The sequence below is a fragment of the Micropterus salmoides genome, unplaced genomic scaffold (genome assembly GCF_014851395.1).
Source record: "Micropterus salmoides isolate LMB-PRFRI ecotype aquatic unplaced genomic scaffold, ASM1485139v1 Ms_hic_scaffold_5, whole genome shotgun sequence".
Taxonomy (NCBI): Eukaryota; Metazoa; Chordata; class Actinopteri; order Centrarchiformes; family Centrarchidae; genus Micropterus; species Micropterus salmoides.
In genome coordinates this window covers 22,935,566-22,946,603 of record NW_024044237.1, presented here as the reverse complement: position 1 = coordinate 22,946,603, position 11,038 = coordinate 22,935,566, and the positions used below count along the sequence as shown (strand labels likewise).

General features: G+C 38.2%; 1 protein-coding gene across 1 annotated transcript; it reads right to left on the bottom strand.

Moving 5' to 3' along the window:
• Positions 1-1,370: 1,370 nt before the first annotated feature.
• On the bottom strand, positions 1,371-4,996 carry LOC119888421 (tumor necrosis factor receptor superfamily member 27-like). Its single transcript, XM_038698976.1, has 9 exons — positions 4,949-4,996; positions 4,269-4,382; positions 3,980-4,158; positions 3,756-3,871; positions 3,404-3,514; positions 3,165-3,309; positions 2,944-3,088; positions 1,811-1,850; positions 1,371-1,639 (listed from the first exon to the last, which is right to left on the bottom strand). The coding sequence occupies exons 1-9, from the start codon at positions 4,994-4,996 to the stop codon at positions 1,371-1,373; spliced, it is 1,167 nt and encodes a 388-aa protein (XP_038554904.1).
• Positions 4,997-11,038: the final 6,042 nt, after the last annotated feature.

Below are 11,038 nucleotides of genomic sequence, written 5' to 3'. Positions count from 1 at the left end.
AGTTGAAGAGGTCTCACTCGGACCCGTTTCCGGTAACCGTTGCACAAAGCGCGGAGGAACAGATCAATCAAAAAGCTGCTGCTGTGTTTGAAAGCTTTGAGGTCAGCTTCAGTTATCTTACATTAAGCACGCACGCAATTCCACATAATTCAATTACAGAATAAAAATGTTTTTTTTATGTTACATCAATTTCAACTTTGAAATTAGGTCAACAGACGAAACGAGTTTTAGTTTGTTTAGAACAAATGCAACAATACAAGTACGTTTTTATGAGCTCAAGTGGCTACAGTAAAAAAACATATGGAGTTCGACATCTGAACGAATTCCACTTCCAAGAAAACTGAATTGCATAGGAGAGACGATGGCATTTTGCAGACTACTTCTGTTTGTTTGAGGATTTTAATCATAGCCGAAAAGTTGTGCAAACTGGAAGGTGTGCCTTTAAATGTGACTAGTAGGCCTAGTGGTTCATCTTTATATTAGACGATCTAACGGGTTGACTGTTTGCTAAAACATGCGAGAGCGCCCTCCTGTGTTTATCTGGCAATTGTTGCGTGCTAATAAATCGAAAGTTTATCCATAAAAGATTCGGACAACACCAGCAATTAAGTTGAGGAGCTAATTAATAACACAGACATGGCACTTTCATGAAACAACGGTGAGGTAGATTAACAAACATATTATTTTTATTGTATAAAATATTTTTCATTTGGCTTCTGAGAATCAGAACGTTGTTGAAGGAAGAAAGGTCTTAAACAAGACAGTAAACTTTACTGAACATTTGTTCATCATTCGGTTTGAGATGGCTTTTGAAAATAGTGATTGTTAAAAGTGAAAAATTTAAACCTTACCAGATTGACTTTGCTGAAGAATCGGCAGAGCTAGGGATCAAGGAAACTTGTCAGTTGGCAAACTTCTCCCAGTGAGAGAATAACATATTTTCTCAGGGCTCTATGTTCTTTCTCTTTCCAGGAACACTGCATCCTCTGTCCTGGTCTCTCTCACATGCTTTAGCTAGAGGGCCTCTCATCTATTTTACATGGTAAACAGGAAATAATACTGCATGTAGGGTTCAGTTGCAATGACCTGGATATTGTGTTATTTAACACACAGAGCACAAATAATCACTTCTTCACATTATTCAACTGAATCAGTTATGTGGCATCTATTGTAATCATGTATTTATTCAGATGGAACTTGCTAAAAATATCCATATAACAAAAAGTACAACAATGGACAATAAAGTAAAAAAAAAAAAAACATGAAAAATGTCAGTTCTTTAGTCACATGTAGTACTTTATTTCACTCAAAATTAATTCATTATAGTGAGAATGTCTTTGTGTCGAGTGATCCACCTGGCAACAATTTGGTCACTTGTTCATAACAGCCCTGTGTATCCTAACAACAACTTCAGGATTAGGCAAGAGCGCAGCAGCCTGGGCCAGCTGGGGAAGCAGTGTGTAGGTGGAGGTACGCAGGTACTGAAAGAGGTCCTGGAAGCCTTGAAGATGAGCGATGACCTGAGGTGGGACACCCAAAGACCGCCCCAGTCTCCTCAAAATGTTCCTGTTGTCAGCAGAGTCAAGCAGCAGGGACAAGTCCTGGACGGAGTCATAGTCGAGTATCTCAATACTCTGACCTGGACAGAGTCAGAACAGTAAAGGTACATCAACTTTAGAAATGAGTGCCAACAACTAAACTCATCCATAGATCTGCTAGGAGGCCACAGGCCAAAAAGATATAGTATGGACCTGTATCTTTGAAAATAATGGACTTCTTACTTACTTTGGCTAAAGGAAAACACACATACCTTGAGCCATCTCCCATATCGTCTGAAGTTTTTGCTCCATCTGATATTGTCATAGAAAAGAAGGGTAAGAAACAGGTTTTTACTGATTGATTCAGAACATCATTCTTACAGGAGCAAATTGATATAAAATGGGTATTAGTATCAAAGTGGACTTAATTTATTAAACTTATATCAGTGACAAGAAATGACATAATTTATCAGGTAAAATAGTATTTTCTTGTTAAAGCTTTCAAAATGTGAAGAGACCAAATGCTTGGTTTTCTCCCATTAACATAATTTTATGGTTTGTCAGCAAATCAAAAACCTGCTGTATCCATGGGCTGTTGTTACTTGTGAAGGGCATTTGCCATTATTTTTGACAAATTTTAGATTCAGAAAAGAATCAGTGAATCTCAAAATACGCATCTGAAAAACAATAGTTAACTCACAGTTAATGTCCTGATTGGCACATTCAGTGTTTTTATCAATATTTTAATCAGCTTGTCACTATACTGTGTTTGATTTTCATGTCCTACTCTTTAGTATATCACGCCAACCAGAATTGTGACTTAGATGTTCAGGAGTCCTGGTCTGGTTACACATTGTAACACTAAACCCAAGCCGTTAGCATTAAAATAGTTTCCCTTTTGAACAAATGGAAGAAAAAACAGAGGCAATGGCCATCATGAAAACTATTCACAGTGAGGTCTGTGGATAATCTGAGACATTGCTTCTGGGAAGGATCATTGCTTTTAAGCTTTTGGGATATAATTTTTCCATGCTTTGTTCACCACAAATGAAATTCCATTCACCTCACTTGTACCTGAGGTGATGGTATGAGTATCAGTAGTGAAAATCAAAACCTCAACAAATAAAACCAAAACATGGCTAGATATCACAATGGGTTATTGGGATTTTTATTTTATTTTCAGATTTGGGTGAGTTCTTGTTGGTTTGTGTGCTGACAAACTGACACATTAACTGAAACCAACATTATTAATAAAGTACTGTCAAACTAAAATTCTCTAGTGAGTTTTTATCAACAACAGTAAATTTAATTTAGGGAACAATTATACTGAAAGCAGTTTGTAACTGTAACCCCAACTCTGACCTTGTCGGTCAAGCCTCTAACATGATACATTAAACCACTTTACCTCCTCCATGGAATAACAGCTGCTTTGCTGTTCATCCTGTGTGATGGTCTCCTCTTTCTGACTGGAGGACTTAATGTTGGTGGTGACATTAATCACAATAGAAGTAGGATGCACCTCATTCTCATGGCTCAGTGGGTTTAGGCCTCTGGGTAGAGAGGAAGCAATTAGATACGGGAACTGATAGAGGAGTAATCAAATAGTAGGTTGTATTTGCAAATCACCTGAGGGGTTCTTGAGCTGAAAGTGTCTGTGAAGGGGCCTCTGATTGTTTGGCTGGTCTCTCTGTGGGGTTGGACAAAGGGGGGTACTGAAGGTCTTCTGCAGACAGTAGTCCTTCAGGGCCAGGACAGTACTCAGGAACCCGCTCTGGACAATAAAACAACGTATAAATTTAGCCAAGCTAACAAAAGAAAGATAAGGAGAAAAAGCAGAAATGTTTATCATTATGTGTCTAACTCACTGAATCTCTCAGCAGTCAGAAGGAAAGCCCAAAGCAGTAGGGCAATGAGGAAAACCAAGGAGGCTGTTGCAGAACCAATCAGGACTATTGAAAATGTTTCTTCTTCTACTCCTTGATTAAAAAGAAAGTCAGCCAAGTCAAATTGAATACAGGAGTTAAAATGAAAAAGTTGTTTGTGAAAATCCACAGGTTTACTCTCTTCGGCTTCTTTGATATTTCCCCCGGCTACAGTAAAGGCACTCTCTGTCAGAGAATAAGAGTTAGGCCTATATCTTTTCCTTGAAAACATCTCTGGAAAATCACCGTTCAATAAAACTATTTATAGAAGCTTATTAACATCCTTAAATCTTACCTCCTTTGGAGCTTTGAGCTGTCAAAAACAAACACTCTTTATGTGCTGTGTCATGGTTGTAACAAGGCACACAGGCCAGCTCCACTTCCCCAGTCATGCTCCTGAGTTCATAATACCTGTACACACAATCACATTCTTACACTCAACAAAAAAACAAAAAAAAAAAATCCAAAATGCTAGCACTTATCAGGTAATTGTAGCCTGGTTTTGTAGGTGTAACTCACCGTGGGAGGCACTGCCCACACTGGGCATCACTGATGGGTGAGCATGCTGTCTTCTCCAGACGGTTCAGCAGCTTGCACTGGGTGCATCGTATGCAGGGAGCTACACTTGTATCTGCACTGAACTTCCCTTCTTCACACAGAATACAGACACCTTCACCACCATCTCCAAAACCACAGTCCTGAGAATTATAAACAAAATAGACTTGGAGCCAAGTAGCAATACTGGCAAAGGAAAGAAAGTTAAAGAGGGAAAAATGGTGCTGACACTGTAATGTGTTGTGCGTGTTACCTCAGAGAGCTCTTCTCCTGGCCCACATACAGAGCATGCAACACAAGTGCCGTTAGGGTGTAAGAACTCTGTTTGATCACAGCTGGGCTCAGATTGCACCAGTACACAGCAAACCTGAGGAAATACACATTTAAAATAATCAATGGTGGAAGAAATATTCAGAGCCTTTATTAAAGTAAAATTAGTAATACCACACACCACATTCAAAATATTATTTTAGTAAAATACAAAAAAAATAAAAAATCAGCAAAATGAGTTCAAAGTATTAAACTGAAAGTACTTGTTATGCTGAAAAAATGGTTTTATGGCATTTTATTATATATATAAAACCATTAAAGGTGTGATTACAGTAAGGATGTTATTATTTTGTTAAAATATAAGGCAGGTTGCTGAACTACAATTATGATATTATAGAAAATAATTGATACAAGTTCATATGCATTGAAACCAAGTTGGGATATTCTTAGTCAGAGTTGGTTTTATTGTTGAAGAAAAATAAGACTTTATGGACTAAAATAAGAATTTTCTTTTTAATCACTGACCAATCATGTAGCATAAACTGTGAATACAAGTAAAGTACAAGTATGTCAATATTGTACTCAAGTATAATGCCTAAAAATGTTTCCTAAAAGTTTTGTTTTTAAATCTGTAAAAGGTAACGGATTAAAGGGCATACCTACCATGAGCAGAGCAGCGCGGAAATAAGCCTCCACTGGCAAAGTGTCCATGGTCCTTCTCTACGGTGCAGGGCTACACTAAATCTACAATTCTAAAAACATATGTATGGCCAATTTAAACATCTGATGACACTTTATCTGTATCTGTAATCACTAATCACTCATTCGCAGCATCCATTGATGGCAGGGTGGTTTGCCTCCCTACAAGCTGCTCTTCATTCAGCGTAGGTAAAGTGGTGGGAAAGATCTTTGGGAATCCCCCTCATCCATGCATCATTTGTGACGCAGGGGAGGTTCCCAACTAGACTTTCAGGTCTCCCCCACCTGGGCACCTCACGTCACACCTGGCCTTCTCACATTCCCTCTGGGGAACCCGCTTGTTTTGGCTCTGGCTTCTCAGACAGGGAGCAGAGGGGGAGGCAAGGGATTGAAAATGCATGAATGAGACTATTGTTAAGGAACGTGTTTCAAGCAAAGAGACTTTGTGAGTGTGAGAGTGTTTGCAGGCTGGAATAACATCTTTAAGTTGCAATATAGTGTTTGACCACTTTGTGGTAGTATAGAGCCATAAAACTGACTTTTCACAACCCTGACAAGATATTTTGAGTATGGAAAAGGAGGAGTTATTAATATATGTTGGTTGTTTGAATTGTTAAACAAGTAGTTAAAGTAAGGCTGTACTATGGACTTGCCTTACTTTCAGGTCAATACAGCTGAGAATAAAACGGACATGGCCATCATACATCACACACAAAAGCCAATTAGATTTGTTTGAGCAGTTATCACTTGAGGATACTTGTAAAGCACAAGAGTAGTACCATAATATTACATTGACTGTTTGCAGAAAATTTATGATGGCAGCAACCTGACATATAGAACACACACACATATACGCACATAGGCTACACACCTGACATGGTGTAATTGTGTCCGTCACATCCATGAACATGTATAACCTGCAAATATTGTTGTCATGTCTAGCATTTGTAGAGGCAATTTCAGCAGAAGTTTTATGTTTTTATGCCAAATCATGCCGTCTTCTGCTTTTAGCGTGCCATTAATGTCAATTAAAATCATGTGACAATTTTCAGAAGCATCCATATCTGTGTAGAAGGAATTTAAAAATAAAATCTCATATAAAAACCCTAAATATAAAGCTTTATTTTGTCTTGTGACAAGATATATAGATAATGTCACAGTAGTGCATCTATGTCATTAACATCTTCACAGGGTTTGTGTGAAGTATTTATCACCCACCTGCAGTCTTTCTTTAAACGTTAAGCCTTGTTAAGATAATTGCACCTTTACGTTCACACTAAAACCAGGTGCATTCATACAGACCAAAGAGGATTTAGGCTATATGTGGTGATGTGATCCACTTTTGGGAAGGTTTCGTGAAGTCCTGGTTTTAACGTTATCATGCTTGTTAGTTATGTTTATTGCCAGTGATTAATGAGTAACTCGGGGGAACTAAAGGTATAGGGCGTGGAGGTCTTCTTGTACAGAAATCAAGTGACACTTGCCAGAAGACTCGTGGCTCAGCCAGTTCCTCGTGTACTGGTATTGACTCCTCACAAATTAGCTTAATCTTCTGATTTCACCATTTCAAGGAGATGACCGTGGTAAGTCTCATTTAGTCACATAAAATAAGTTCATATTGATGATATTATTTCTTCAAGGTGAATACAAATGTTTATCTTTTTGTCACCTTACAGCAGATGACCGCTTGACTGCCGTCGGAAGCTGTGTTTTGCTGTCATGAAGTCCGTCAGAAGCCTCTCTTCTCTGACCATCTGTCTTTGTATACAGCTGTCAGTGTGTCTTCTGGGTCCGGGTAAGATTTCAGACTAATTCAATTATTTTAAAGCTTCTGTACAAAATATCATATAGAGTAATAGCAACAAATGCAATAGGCCTATCTGAAATGTGTTTTATTGCCTTTTGGGACGCATTTGAGATCTGAACTGAAGGGAAAGAAACTGAGAATGACTGACTGTTTTGATGCTGTACTGTACATACAGTTTTCAACATATTTATGGTTGATAAACTGTATCTTCATCTACATGTTCATGTGTTGTTTCAGCTGTCTCTGCCAGTACCAGCCTGTGGGGTAAGAAGCTACAGTTCATTGGTCGTCCATGTCTCTGGCAGCTACGACCAGATGCCGTGGTACCAGCCTTAGAGGAGCTGAGTGTATGCGTGCTATTACGCCTCCAATTTGCAACAGAATGGACAGGTTTTGTCTACAAAGCACCAGGGGGACGACAAATTGAACTGGGTCTTCAGGGCACAGGTGCACAGCTAGTAGTATGGCTGTTTGAAAAAGAACAGCGCTTAGAAAGGGAACTGAAATTGCAGGAATGGTACTCTATCTGTCTCACTTGGTCTGGCCGAACTCGGAGGCTTCGTATCTACATTAATGGAACCCATCTGCATGAGGCCTCTGTAAATTACAACCAACCCCGGCAACTAGCCCAAAATGGCACTCTCACTCTGGGGGTGTCTCATTATGTAGACTCAAATGGTAAAGTGCAGCCAGAGATGGGGAACAATCTGCTTGGTGAGATTGGTCTGTTCAGGGTATGGGCCAGAGAATGGAGCGCCGAGGAGCTGAGGGGGCAGAGCTGTGCAGATGGAGACGTAGTGAGCTGGGACCTGCGACAGTGGAAGTTTGACTGCCCTCCTAAGTATGACAACAACCTACATTGTGGTAAATTAAATATGATCTTTTTCTATTTATTGCCTTTCATTTTCACCCAGTTTGAGCTTTCTAGATTTAAAAAAGTATTACTCCCAAGATTTCCTCACTTATTCTCATAACATGGCAATTTTCTGTGGGTGAGAGTTGAATGAGTTTACAGATAACAGATTTTGCTGTTAAGCTGTCCAGATTTTTAAAAAATGAATCCCTCTCAAGGTTTCCTCATCTATTCACATAACAAGGCAATCTAGTAGATAATAGTTTCTGATGTACAGTTTTTGGTCAAAGAAAAGGTAAACCATTTATCCCTGGGTCCAACAGTAACTGGTTCATAAATATTGCAAATTTTAAAGCACTTGTTTTCTTGGCTTCATTTTCTAGCATGGTCACTCTACAAAATCAAAATGTGGACATTCATAGTTCAATCTATGAAGCGCGAAAATTCGCTGTCACTGGAGGAAGTTACAAGAAGCTGGGTATGAAAAATATATGAATATGTTAATAGATTTGGCAACCACTGAACAACACTCAGATTTGCCTATCAAATAACCTTTGTTTACCTTTGTTGTCATCTCTTATCAGTTGGAGAGCATTTTTCCTCGCAACATATCTGTCCATGACATCTTTGTGTCATCCCCAAGGTAATGCAACTTCACTCCTCTCAGCTGGCAGTGGTAGAGGAAGTATTCAGATACTTTACTTAAGTAAAAGATTTAAAATACTTTCTTTAAAGTCCTTCTTCAGAAAACACACAGTAAGTGAATGTACTAATAAACATACTTAAGTATTAATAGCAAAACATACTTAAAGTATCTGAAGTTAAAGTACTCAATGCAAAAAGATGGCCCCATTAGTATTTTAGATTACTGGATTATTATTACTGATGTACAACTAAATTTAACTATTTAATAAAGGATGATTACCTAATAATCTATAATAGTACATTATATTTTATAAATGTACAATATTTTTGAAAATATCTCAATCTTTGAAGTTACTAGTAACCAAAGCTGTCAAGTAAATGTAGTGGAGTAAAAAGTAGGCTACAATATTTTCTTTGAAATTGTTTAGGAGTAAATGGGAATACTCAAGTAAAGTACAAGAAGCTCAAATAAGTACTTGAGTAAATGTACTTAGTTACTTTCCACCACTGTCAGCTTGTTTCTCATCAAGCTGTGTGTGTGTGTGTGTGTGTGTGTGTGTGTGTGTGTGTGTGCGCACGTGTGTGTTGGCAGTCAATGTGAACTGTAATCATGGTAGCAAGCCGGACAACATTCCTCTTATCTGTGTTCCTATACAGCCGTACCTGCCACATGCTTAATGATCCTGCCACTCTACATGTGCAACAACCTCAGGTACACCACTATTAGTCCTCAGTTTGCTTTTCCACAGAAAAGACCAGCAATATCCTCAAAGACCAGCTGATTAGAGAACAGATGAAAGATTTTTTTCTTTTTAGATTGAGACAGTTATTTTCCGAGGAAATTAATGACGTATGTGCAGTGGCAAGGTGGCTGTGAATTATATTAAAAACAATTAGTTGAAAGTCTTACGACCTTTTAATAAAGAGATGAAAAAATTATGCTTTTTCAGGGGTCAAGAGCATTATCAAACTCCAGTCGTGAAAAGTGGTAAGATGAATTCAAAACCTACAAAAAACATAATGACATGAAAAAGATCATAATAAGTACAGTATAAATTATAACTGCATTGCACAAGGTTCATGGGACAAGCCTGATATTCTCCAAACCTAGGTACAAAGCAATTCACATGTAGATTTAACCCGTGTCATTTTGATTAATCCAAAGTTTCAGCTGTGAAGTCTATGTGAACGTGAATCCTGCTGCTAATGTAGAAGTGGTTCAGGCGAACATCGCTGAGTTGCTGAGTTTGACCTTTTCCAACGACTTCATCAACTTGACAGTTAATAACATCAGCATACTACCTGTGGGTACGTATGGTCTATACAGTACACTTCAGTCCTCTCACATGTAAAATTCACTCACTATTGCGTTTTAGTGGATACCTGGAGTTAAAGATTACCCACACACTGATTTTTATTACCATAATCATTGTAGGATGTATGTTCACATTAAGTTGACCTTTTTTATCTGAAGTCTATTTACGTAATTGTATGATATTTGTTCTGTTCTTGTATTTTATAGACACAAAGCAGGCTCTGGAAATGTTCACTTGAGGCATGAACATTAACATATCTATTAAAGTCATTCAATTCACCATACACTTTCACTGAAGTTCAGAAGTGGCTAAATTAATTGAAATGATGCTGGATTGATACACTAATGAAAATAGGGGAAAAAAGATTCACTAGAGCCAGAGAGCACACTTCTGTGTTGCTAAAAATACTGAATAGATGACTAGAAATGTGTGACTATTCATTCTAAGAAAATTTACATTTCCATAATTTCATTCCATTCACACATCATGCTGTTTATGATTAATTACTTCTTTGAATATTCCTCCATTCTGCTTTTGTAATTCATAATTTATTTTGTTTGTTTCAGAGTTATTCCCTGCAGTGACAGAACCACCACCAACTTTCAGCACAGGTGGAACTACATCAGGTGAGCATGCAAGAAAAAATTAAACAACGGTTCTGGTGCTTTGCAGCAATATGGAGTCACGTAGCCTTCGACAAACTGGTTCAAAATGATAGCGGTAATTTAATTGTTTTTAATCAGGTGCAGCTCATTCTGTAAGACAATCATTTTGTGCTGTTATATCTTCTTGTAAATTATGTCATTTAATTCACAGAAACACATCCAACTCAAAGTCAGCCAGCTCAACCCACTAATGTGTCAACGACAGGAGAGCCTTTAGATGTCAACAAGACAGCTGGTCAGTTCACTAAAGAACTCAGATGAATCACCGTGTTTTCCCATCTTCTTTTTTTTGTTTCTCCTTTATAATCAGTTCAGGTACTAATCGTCCTATAAGAGAAATATCTACAGTGGGGGAAATAAGTATTTGACCCCTTGCTGATTTTGCAGGTTTGCCCACTTACAAAGAATGCAACAATCTATAATTTTAATCATATGTACAGTCTAACAGTGAAAGACAGAATCCCAAAGAAAATTCCAGAAAATCACATCATATGAATTTATTAAAATTGATAACCATCTGATGAGGAAAAACAAGTATTTGACCCCCTGGACAAACAGCATGTTTATATTTTGTAGAAAAGCCATTATTGGCCAGCACAGCACAGATGACTCGTCGAATTCCACGATACATGGCCCCGTCCATCCTCCCCTCAATACGATGGAGTTGTCCCGTCCCCTTGGCTGAAAAGCACCCCCAAAGCATGATGTTGCCACCACCATGCTTGACGGTGGGGATGGTGTTCTTTGGGTTGTACTCGGTGTTCTTTG

Bases quoted from the DNA above. Each gene is read 5' to 3' on its own strand.
- LOC119888421 (XM_038698976.1), bottom strand. From the start codon at position 4,996: ATGGACACTTTGCCAGTGGAGGCTTATTTCCGCGCTGCTCTGCTCATG. The intron at 4,383-4,948 runs GTAGGTATGCCC...GTATTTCCTCAG, and splicing joins TCCGCGCTGCTCTGCTCATG to GTTTGCTGTGTACTGGTGCA. The intron at 1,851-2,943 runs GTAAAGTGGTTT...TGACAATATCAG, and splicing joins GCTGTTATTCCATGGAGGAG to ATGGAGCAAAAACTTCAGAC.